At 47.3% G+C, this 11,209-nt stretch overlaps 1 protein-coding gene across 1 annotated transcript; it reads right to left on the minus strand.

Annotated features, from left to right (window-relative positions):
- Positions 1-3,328: 3,328 nt before the first annotated feature.
- NAPB (N-ethylmaleimide-sensitive factor attachment protein, beta) lies at positions 3,329-10,015 on the minus strand. The gene is made up of 10 exons (XM_009885992.1): positions 9,937-10,015; positions 9,168-9,284; positions 7,922-7,968; positions 7,722-7,799; positions 6,674-6,729; positions 6,139-6,223; positions 5,301-5,405; positions 4,979-5,047; positions 4,535-4,585; positions 3,329-4,062 (listed from the first exon to the last, which is right to left on the minus strand). Exons 1-10 carry the CDS (start codon positions 9,983-9,985, stop codon positions 3,958-3,960), a joined length of 762 nt encoding a protein of 253 aa, XP_009884294.1. The 5' UTR covers positions 9,986-10,015; the 3' UTR covers positions 3,329-3,957.
- Between the last annotated feature and the right edge of the window lie 1,194 nt (positions 10,016-11,209).

Below are 11,209 nucleotides of genomic sequence, written 5' to 3' on the forward strand. Positions count from 1 at the left end.
CCTCTGTGAACAGCCAAGCTGAGCTGGAACTATGGAAGTTACTTTGGTTGCCTTCAGATTAACCTCACTGGAGGATTTGGGGTATTGTCCCTGTGCAGGGAAGGAACCTTTGAAATAGCTGGCACTGACAACAAAACACCTGACAGGGATGACTCATTTTGGGAGCAGCTGTGAAATTTGCTGGTATGGTTAACTCTTCAAACTCAGGACCAGATTCGTAGTGCCGCTATGTAAAAATCTGGAGCTCTTCTAATGAATTTTTTCTGGTTTGCTTTTCTGTTTCTCTTTATTTTACTATTAATTTAGTATTTCCACAGAAACTTTCTCAGCTGAAGCTGTGAGAAAAACTTTCTGAAAGATTGCATTAGTGTAAAGGTAAGCACAATCAAGCCTTGTTAGGGCTCGTTCTAAGGCTTAGTGGTTGGCAAAGCAATAAAGATACCCAAACTGTGGCACAGAGCTATTTTTGAACCTTAAAGGGATGTCTGATGTGTTACCATGGAATCATAACTTAATCTATAGAAAGGGAATTTTTTTAAAAGAGAACATTTCCAAGAGGTTATATTTGAAATATTTATTCACACACGATGTTCCTGTTGAAGCTTAGTATTCCCAATGACCAATGTAAAGAGTTTGTAGATATATTTAAAGTCTGAGCATTAGTACCTGTAGCCAGGGAAACTTTTGTACTCCATGAATGTACGGAAGTGAGTTACTCGTATGAACTGTTCTTATTAAAATATTGAAGTCTTAAGACGGACCCTTTCGGTGACTTGGTTATTGTAATCAAGTGTTTCTGTACCCTCTGCATACTGCTGTGAATGCACTAAGACTGGGGTAAGTCCTAACTCAGCTCTGCTGTGGGCCTGAAGCTGTTGGCTGCCACTCTTCTTCCTCAGGCCCTGCAAGAGATGCCCTGGTGCCACAGAGTGACAGTACAGCACTGTGGCAGCCTGGGATAGACCTCACCCTCCCACTGGTCGGGACTGGTTTCCTTAGCTAGGCGTGAAGGAACACTCCTGAAAAAATAGGAAATGTGACATTCCAGTTTCCTAATGATGACATAGTGTACAACAAGCAATGAAGTGGTGTGGCAGTCGCTGTAAAACGATCAGCCAGTTCTTTCTTGTACAAGTACTCAGCCTTAGCGTGTACCTTAACAGCTCACCCAAGTAACTGAAAGGAAGCGCTATGCACGCTGGCTTTTATCTAGCTTTAGCCTGCCTTCTGCATTTTCCAGGAAAGAACGCTTATCACTACTTCATGATTTTCACTTTATTAATGTACAGATTCACACAAAACATTATATTCTTGCTAAGGCCATTTCATTAATAAGTTTTCATAGTACAGAGTTGTGTACTGGGGGGAAATACAGCAGAGTGGCAGATTGTCATTTTAAAACAGTCACAATTTACCACTGATACACTGGAGGACATGCTGTAGCCTACTTATACAGAATTAACATTTGTATTTTAATGATATTACTCCAGAGCATAGTAATAGACCACATAACCCCATGGGTACGGTCTTCTGGTCCACCAGCTCCATATGCATCCTATCACAATTATGCATAATACTGACAACTGGAAAACTGAACAAAAATGGCATAAAATACTCGCTTCAGTTCTGTGTGACGCTAGGAAAAGTAAACCTCGTAGGCCTGTGCTTCCCCTGACCAAGGCTCCAGAGGTGTCGGATAGAAATCAAGACAAAGCCATCACTGCAATGGGTCTCTGCTCGCTAAGGAAACAGGTAAATTAAACAAATACCGTTCCAACCCCATCCTTTTAGCGCACAGATAAGTTAAGCAGCAGTTATATCTTTGCACCCTCCTCTCCAAAAGGAGAGCAAATCTGCAGCTAATCCAACTTCAGCAACAAGATTACCTACCTACCATGCCAGCTGTGTCCTAAACCCAGTATTTTCTCTGTGCAGTGGAGGTGGCACAAGCACGTGAAGGACTCTGGTACAGGAATGGGGCACCCTCAGAAAACGGCAGTTGGTCCTTGTTTCCGATGAGCTGAGGTGTGCACCCGTCTCTCAGAGCCTCTAGGGCGGACACAGACCAGGACCACAAGCTAAGCGGAATTTAAAGTATTTCTTTGCCAAGTTTTTGAAAAGACATACATGATACATGGTGGTCTAACTTAAAGTGACAGAGGTCGATCATGAGGAGTAGCCTTAAAGACACATTTGAGAAATAAAGAAACTGAAGTTGGTTGGAAGAACGAGCATCATCCATCCAGGCTTTTTTAATGCACTCACCTTGCCGCTTTTCCACAGCTTTTCTTCCAAGTTACAATGCACAGACCAGTCTTTGGAAAATAAGTGACCAGTCCAGTCAGTCAGAGGAAAAAAAATTGGCATGTACCAGGAGCATATATTGCTTTTGTTTTCTTTTTCATAAGTCAGTGGTAAAGTACCACTTTAACAGAACTAAATCCCTTAGATCAATAAGCAAAACTGTGTTTGACTCAAATCCCTAGATTAAAAACAAACTGAAGAGAAGTGCAAAAACCAGTGTTTTGGTTGCCAGAAACAACTGCTTTCTTGAAAGAAACAAGGGGCAGAGTCCACACTGGGCAGCAGTGCCCACCAGGGCCTACCGTGATATTCCTGCTCTGGCCATGGAAAAGCACCCACTTAAACAGCAGTTTTGCCAAATAAAGCAATTAATTACTTTTTCATTCTTTACGTGTCAGTAGTGCAGCTGAAAATTGCTTCATTACAGGGAAATACTGACAAAGTGCAGAGGCTCCCGAGTCCTTCTTACTGTACAGGCAGGAACTGGAATAGGTACATACTAACAGGTAGCTTAATCATCTCTAGTTAAACAAAGCACTGCACGGAAGAGCCTTGGGTGCAGTCATTTTAAAACACGTTTCTAAAATTACTGCAGGAATTTTGAAACGTATCTACACCTTTTCAAAGCAAGCTCGATTCATCTGTCGCCCAGACAACCAAAACAAGGTTTCTGTATAACATCAAGTCTCAGTCAACACCTTCGCACATCTCAAGAACGAGGCAGCTTCGCCAACAGCAGAGAGGGCAGAAACTAAGGGGTATCGCCCAGCACACACAAAAGACTTGTAGTAGAGACAGCAGCGGGAGTTCACGGAAATTAAAAGTTAGAAAAATAGATTATTACTCGGGTCAAGTCATCTTGGGGGTAGGAAGGATGGGATGCACCACAAAATAAAGTGGAAAAATAGATCCAAGAAAATATAGAAGAACCTTACATTTTATATTTAGATATGAAATACAAAATACACCATTAACCAGGTCTACTCGCAATGACTGTTTGGAGGGCTGACACCAACTGAAGTAGTCCTGTCCCCTAACCTGTAATGCTTTCGGCACTAGGTCATTATGTATTCCGTATTTATACGTGCACACATGTATCTGTATAGGATGTATACACACACATGCATACTGTATATGAGTCACAAAGCCTTTCACTAGCACCATTAAAAAAGCTCAATCATTAAAAAAAAAACCAAACAAAAACCACCAAGGTCCAAGTGTATCTGACAGAGGTCCATTTAGAAACAGAAAATGGTAACAATACAGCAACAGATCAGAAGCAATTATTCGTACTGTACTGGCGCGGACAAAATATTTACATGCTGGAATCAACTGAGCCTTAAGACAGAACAGCGGGAAAAAATAATAGTTGCAAGTGCAGACTTTGGGTTCACAGCTAACAAAACCAAGAAAGGATTTCTGCCAGAAGTGCTTCTTTCACCTCCAAAAGGTCTGCCAGTGATACCCAGAGCATCGCTTCTCATCTACCCATGTTGTCACAACAAAGAGCAGGATACTAAAGAAACACACAAGTCATTGGATTTGTAAGCAACAAAATAAAGCTAGATATTTTATCACGTATCCCACAGTGGTCCTTGGCTGTAACACAAGAACAGATTACTTAGGCTGCATGCCACAAATACCACGAACACTTCACTTCAGGTCCCCATCCCCTTCTCCTTGGATTGACTTTTTGATGCGAAGCAACATGGTTGTAAGCCACTGATCCAACCGTGATATTGAATCGAATTCTTTAACCTATTAGAAAAAAATGGTTTAAAGTTAAGATATAAGAAACCAAACGAGACTGCTGCAAAAGAATCATTCTGCAGCTCTTGAAGTATGGGCTTTTAAAACTTCTAGTCTTGCCAGAAAAAAAAAAAGATATCTATCTATCCAAAAACACACAGAGCACGTTAAGCCACTGTCAAACACAGAAAGGAGCTGAAGTAAAACCAGGCGGGATCTTTATTTAACTCTCATGGATAAACTTTAAAGTATTAAGTTTGGGACTTGGTAGAGCACAGGCTGGAAGCAGCTCTGCTCATGTCCATCTCTCCTGCGGGTTGTTTCGTGGCAGGATGGTTAAGCACCCAGTGATTTGCCCTGCTGCACTCGGAGCTCGGGCAACCAGTTACCCAGCATTTAACAGCACACGAACCCCGAAAAGATAGAGAAGGAGCCACCCAGACATCCACAAGCGCACCTTAGCAAATTCGTGACTACTTACTGCCTCGGTGTATGCCTCGCAGTTTTGCTCCTCATGGGCTTCCAGCAGTTTCTATGAAAACACCAGTAAAAATTAGCAAATACTGTGTTCCTGCATGTTCCCACCAGGCCAGCGCACGGGCATCTCCTCCCCAGGAGAGAGGGGACCTCGGCAGCTGCACTGTGGGGCACCCACATCCCCAGCAGCGGCACCTTTGCCATCTACTGAAACCACCCACCATGAACACAGAAATAGTTTGGGGGGTTTTTAAGTTAGCTAGAATAACCGTCTTTCTGCTGCAGCTACTTTCCACAAGTCTGGTATAAACTCAATGCAAAGCAAGTCTGATGTCCTCCAAAACGTTCGAATAAATGACCGAATCTATAGCAAGGTGAAAAAGCACAAAGGAAAAGGGCAGTATACATTTTCAAGTGTGACTATTATTTTAATACTAGCTTTACTCACTTTCAACAGCTTGCATTCCCGTGAATCTGTGAACGCTGGGAACATTTCTTCATATTTCTCAAGTGCAAGCTGAAAGAGAGAAGGTAACCCTTACGCTCATTTCACACAAAACCACTTGCTTTTCATTTCAGTTTTTGCCTTCCAGTCCTAGAACGGCACAGAAAGTATTCATAGTAAATCCAATTCGCCACTACGGCGCTTCAAGCTTCAGTCCGTGCAGCCGCCACGTAAAGCCCTGTGCACGCAAGAACGGGTCTCAGCCAGCAAAGGTTGATTAAGAGGGATACAGAAAGTTTGGGATAACCGCTCTGAGCCCACTGACCTTTGCGTTCAGCTCATCCACGATGAAGTGGCATAGAGCGGCTTTGAAGAAATACTCTTTCGCGCTATACTTCAGCAAAGGGTTATCCATCGTGTTTGTTCCGACCTAGGCACAAAAAGCTATTATTAGAGCTGGGAAAGAAAACAGCATCATTAAGAACTGAATTAAAAACAGGACAGATGATTAAAATTACACACAGCACCATAATGCGAATAAAAATCACGGAAAAAATGCCAGCATCTGTACAAAAAGCTTTTGGGAAGCCAGACAGATTTTTAACAAATCCCAAGTGAGATCAGAAACGTGCAGGCAACTGTGAGAGCACACCCACACAGCCTGTCCTCCCAGGGAGCCGCTGCACCGGTGCAGGGGTACCACACTGGCACCTCAATACGTTCTGTCTGATGCAGAAGGGGGAAAGCAAGTCGACTCGGTGAAAACCTGCTCCAATATTCACCCTCCAGAAGCACAAAAGCAGCACTGCAAGTATTCCCAGGTAAATACCTGGTACAAAGGCACAGCAATCAAGTTTACAAATCTGGGGGGGAATTTTCTGCCAAACATATTTGTAAATACATTTAAAAGTGTAATTATAGATTTCCTTCCCCCTGATTTCCCCAGCCTTTCTTTAGAAAGAAGAGAATACAAGGAAAAAATCTCCTTTGGTAAGTTAAAGCAACTCGTAAAAGCAAAAGAACAAACCATGTCTTGTAAAGGCATAATCAGCCCTGAAATAAGTAAGAGTAGGAGCTTCTAGGCCACGGCAATTTTGCGAGACTGACACACTGACCCGCTTTTCACTTTCAAGAAATGTTTGCCTGGTTGGACGCATCCTCACCTGCTCATAGATTTCTATCGCCTTCTGGTACTGCTCCAGCTGCGCGGCATAGGCAGCCACCTTCAGCAGACACTTGTTGGCTGAGCTACAATCAATTATAGCGTTAAAGTAAGTAATTGTGTCCTGGGGAAACACAAGTCCATGCCCTGATACCTCCAAACACTACCTGTACTTCCTTAGCGTATGCAAAAGCGGGACCCAAAAGCTGAAAATTAAGGGAATTTTCTTTTTAACAGCCAAAATTAAAATATGCAGAAAGGCATGAAGTCCTTCGACTCAGCACAGCCCTGGAGTCAGACACCGTTCAGTCGCTCCGTGCTTTCTCTGCGCCCAAAACGGGCACCCCAAACCAGACAAGCCTGCATGCAGGATGAGAACCTTAAACAGAAACCTGTCTAAGTAGGACTTGGGCGTCCCACCAAAGGACGTTTCAGAAGAGGCCGGCAGGCGAGGTGTGCAAGCGCGTGGGCCATCTAGGACAAATCCCCATCTCCAGCCCTTCCCTGTTGCGACCCTTTTTACAAAGACCACTTGCCTGTTGGACTCCTCTCCTTTGTAATAGTCTGCAGCCTGCTCGTAGTGTGCGATCGCCTGGGGACAGAAACACCGTGCTTGAATGCCACTTCTGAAGGACAGTTTTTGATCAGACCAGCGTACAGCAACCGCATTCACAAAAGCTTCTCCGTTCCGCGCACAAAGGGAGCAGCGCCACAGGGCGCTGCGGGGTTTCTGGTGGAGCGAGGCGCTGCCGCGCATCCCCTGCACACTCAAAACACGAGGCTGCCCTTGGAAATTTGACCGTGGAGTCGTTAAGTCTCCCAAACTCCAGTGCAAGTTTCATCCAGGTGACGCTACTCTTGAGGTAATGACTACGAACGCTTATAATCACAGCACGACAAGGCTTCTACCGGGTTTGCCACGGTAGAATAAACGGCTTAACAGAACAGCCCTGACACAGCAGGGCTTGATTTAAGGGGGGCTGCATGCGGAGAGGCAACACTGAAGTCATTCAGAGAGACAGATGGGACCAAATGAATTGGAGCTCAGGAAGCAAATGATCATCTAGAAAACAGTATCTAGAAACCATACATTCTTGTTCTGCAAACTTCAAGCAGAAGATTTGCAGCCAGTTGAGCTGCTGCAGGATTCCTGCTCAGGGCCCTCGGTTATAGGAATGAGAGAGGGTCAGCGTCAACCAGAAGTACAGCGACTTCCTTTGGGTGCATCAGAAAATAGCTATAAAACTGCCCCACAACTTCCCAAAGTGCTTTTCAGATGTGAAACACCCCTTCGGTCGAGGTTTCTCACCCGGGCGTTTTGCCAGCCCTGCCGTGCTCAGCTCAGCAGCGTGGCACACGAGAGTCAGCACTGCCCCGCGAGACACCTGTGCTGGGAAAAATCATCGCTCACCCTCTGTTAACACTAACTTCAAGTTACGGGTGACTTGCACCTACATAAAGAAGCCTGATGCCAGATGGGTTTTATCGGCCGCGCTGAGCTTGGCGCAGCTCTGGCCGGGGAAGGAAATGCAGCCGGCGCCACAGCACCTGCAGAGCAGTACCAGCAGCGCCCGGCGTCCTCACCTTCTCAATGTCTACCAGCTCGGCCTCGTAGATCTCCGCAATGGTGATGTGGTGCTTGGCAGCGATAGTGAATCGCCCCTAGAGAAGGCAGAGGTGGCAGGTGAGATGGGGGCTCCCCCTCCGCCCAGCGCACACAGCGTTTACCGAGCTGCATCTCTTACAAGCACATCGGTCCACAAGCTGCCAGCGCAGCTTCTTACCATGTCGGTGTAGATATCGATAGCTGCATTTAAGCAGTTGATGGCCTCTGCAGCATGAGTGTTCAGGAAAAACAACAAAGTCAGCCAGCACGTCAGATTTCCCAGCCCAAGACCTTCCCCCCCACCTCCAAAAATCAGATCTTGGTAACATTTCTCTTCATCAGACCACAAACCAGCTTCTTCAATAAATATCTACTCACACATGTACGTACGTATGTATGTATGTATGTATGGAACAACCAACACAACATTTTCAACCCCCAAGACCTACAGATGTCACAACCCCTGCATTTTTGCACTTGCAGATGGAATCCCGATTCACCCACCCCAAACAGCCCATATCCCACCAACAGCCTGCCAGTTCACCCGGGCAAAAACTCCGATGCTGAAAAGTAACAGTCAAAAATTAGGATGGGCAAAATATAAACAATTTGTACCCCAGGTTTGTCAGGCTGCATCCTCAAACAGAGCAAAACCCAAAATGCCGATCTCATAAACACGCAGGGGCTGCCATTTTCGGGGGCGGGGGGGGAGGGCTTACAATTATAAAACAGTGTTATCTGCCCTGAGTCAGTGTCTTCAGCCCCCTGGCACGGGAAAGCACGGGCAATACTGGGGGGTTGGCTGGTGTATTTCCAGACACGCAGCATGGGTAAGAGGAATCAGAGGTCTTCCGCAAAACTGCAACCCTGCTCTTTACGACCAGATTTAAAGAATCCAAATCCTTTATCCTCATCCCATCAAAGGTCGGTCCGTTTTCCTCCCGCCTCTCCTCTGCCCCAGGGAAACCCCTGGGGGGAGGGGGCGCTGGGGCTAAGGGCGGGGATCCCACTGCAACCCAGACCCGAGACCTGCCTTAAGTATTCCTTAAGAAGTGAGTATGTTTCCAAAGTCAAGCTGAAGCAGGAAGGAAGCTACCCAGGGGCAGCGCTTCAGAACCAACGCACTGCAGCGTACCAAAGCTCAGCAAAGGCTTTGGTGCAGCCAAAGCACCAGAGATCACCTCGAGATGACACCCCTGTGAGTGCTGGTCCACGCAGCAGACCAAGACGGTGCTGACTACCTCGCATCATCTGAAAGACTGCTTTGGAGAAGCAGAAGTGCAGGAGGTATTACAGCTTTCGAGTAGGGTGCAGCAAGGATCTGCAGCCCCACAGAGCTGGTGACTACCGAAAGCCACAGCGTGCCACCTCCTCTGCCGCTAAGCAGCTTTGCGAGAAACAATCCCGGATTTCACTCCCCTTACCTTGCGGGTCTGCTTTTTTGTAGGCGTTCCCGGCGTCCACGAAGCTGGTGGCCGAGTCGTGCTTGCTCTGCAGCTGCATGTGCAGCTTGGCCGCCTGACAAAACGCGTTTCCTGCAGCTGGGAGAGAAGAGCACACCGACCCCATGTACCCCTCCGACCCGGCAATGAGCGGGATCGACGCAAAACAGCAAAGCAGGCATCACTTCCCAGGACCCAGAGAGGTTGAGAGATGCAACAACCCCAAACTGTTTGTGTCTGCTGGGGGCTGAGCTCATCCCCACGGGGTGCAGTGGGAGCATCCCACCTGCACGCTCATGACCTTGGCAGCGTGTGTTCATCCTCACCACTGGCTGCGCCCTGCACCTACTGGATCAGCAACGGGGATCCCTTGGATCTTGAAATCCATCGGCTTTTATGTCCCTCCCCAAGGTATTTCCTTGATGAAGAACAAACCCAGGGCAGTGCCCCTTTAGCAGGCCGCCCTGCACAATTACAAGCTTTCATTTTAAAATGATAAATTGCACCCAGGCTACTTTAACATCAGGAACATTCAGGTCACCCTCCTTTGCCCACTCTCCCAATACTTAAATCATCACAGGGCCGGGCAAAGCAGAGGAATTGCATCACCACAGGGACCATCCCCATGGAAACAGCCTGGGATATAAAACTCCACTGCAATAATTCGCAGGAAGATGCTCAGGCGCTCGTGGGTCACCCCGGCATCAGCCACCCTCCACGCAGCCCCCCCAACAGCAGGGGCTGTACTCACCGCTCCAGTTTTTGGCGATCTTGAACATGTTGGCAGCCCTGGTGTACATTTCACAGGCTTCCTCCACCCTGGTGTTGCCCCTGAAACACAGCGAGAGAGCCTCTGGCACCATGCTGGAACGAAACGCCGCCCCCAAAATGGGGGCTGAGAGCTGAAATAGGGATTGTTGCAGCTCCGTCTGCTCGGGCAATGTGGCCCCTCCGGGTTTGACGAGGCTGATCGCCCTCATTCAAGATGCAGGGTGAGCATCACGCGGCTTGGGGAGGGGAAAGCCGGATTTGGGGAACCGGCAGCCCCCCGCTCTTACCACACCCTCTCCCAGGGGGTACCAGCTCGTTACCAATGCACAGTGGAGATGGGGAGAAATTGGGTTAGTGCCTAACGGGATCCCCCCAAGCACCGCCGGGAACAGGGAGCAGGCAGAGCTGGCAGGCACCGAATAACCAAACCCTTGCTAGAAAGGGGCGGCAGAGTTTTTGAGTGCATGAAGCAGGGACAGGAAAGCAGACAAAACCCACTCCTGAAACGGCAGGTTTTGGCATGTTCCTGCGGAGTTTGGAGCCTGGAGCAAGCCCACATCTGTGCTTCGACTCAGGTCCCTCCTTTTTGGGCAGCAGCAGCCGGCTCGTAAGAATAAGACTCAACAAAAACACCTGCAAAAAGCAAACTCTAGTACGCGACAAACTACTGCATCATTTAGTGAACATAAAGCAAATAAAAAATTAAGCCATGAGAGACAACTTGCTGCTCGCGTAACTAACACAGGCGCACGCTCTCCGGGTCCCAACAACTAAACTTCATCAGACCAAGCCCCGACACGCCGGTGGGTTTTCACCTCCGCATCTTCTGGTAGGGAATGCAAGCGAGAGAACAACTCAACACAAGTCTAACCGATGGGGTTTAGTAGCGTAACTCGGCTCCCCGAAATGGATGATTAATGATGAATTTATCTTGCGAGAGAAGTGAAATATTTTTGTTAATTAAACGCAGATTTCTTCACGGGCTTACTCCTACAAGCTCATTACTGCCCTCTGTAGCACACGGTCCTGCTGACCCCAGAAAGAGCTGGAGTGCAGAAGGTGACAATATTTATTATTGCCTTTTTTTTTTCTCCCCCTTCCTTCTTTTGGCAGCTGACCACATTTCATTTCTAAGTACAGGCGGTTTTTTTGGACCACACGTTCTTGCTCTTGAAAGCTGCCTTTTGCATGAACTAGAGCCAAAGAAGGCAGCGCGAGGTAACGCTACACCCTGCAAGGCATCCAAACAGAGG

This window comes from Charadrius vociferus, unplaced genomic scaffold (assembly GCF_000708025.1).
Source record: "Charadrius vociferus isolate BGI_N301 unplaced genomic scaffold, ASM70802v2 scaffold455, whole genome shotgun sequence".
NCBI lineage: Eukaryota > Metazoa > Chordata > Aves > Charadriiformes > Charadriidae > Charadrius > Charadrius vociferus.

What these genes read in the sequence shown, in the direction of transcription:
- NAPB (XM_009885992.1), bottom strand. Translation starts at nt 9,985, where the DNA reads ATGTACACCAGGGCTGCCAACATGTTCAAGATCGCCAAAAACTGGAGC. An exon ending in GATCGCCAAAAACTGGAGCG is followed by an intron (nt 9,285 to 9,936) that starts GTGAGTACAGCC and finishes CTTCTCTCCCAG; the next exon opens with CTGCAGGAAACGCGTTTTGT. An exon ending in AAAGGAGAGGAGTCCAACAG is followed by an intron (nt 6,224 to 6,673) that starts GCAAGTGGTCTT and finishes AATTGATTGTAG; the next exon opens with CTCAGCCAACAAGTGTCTGC.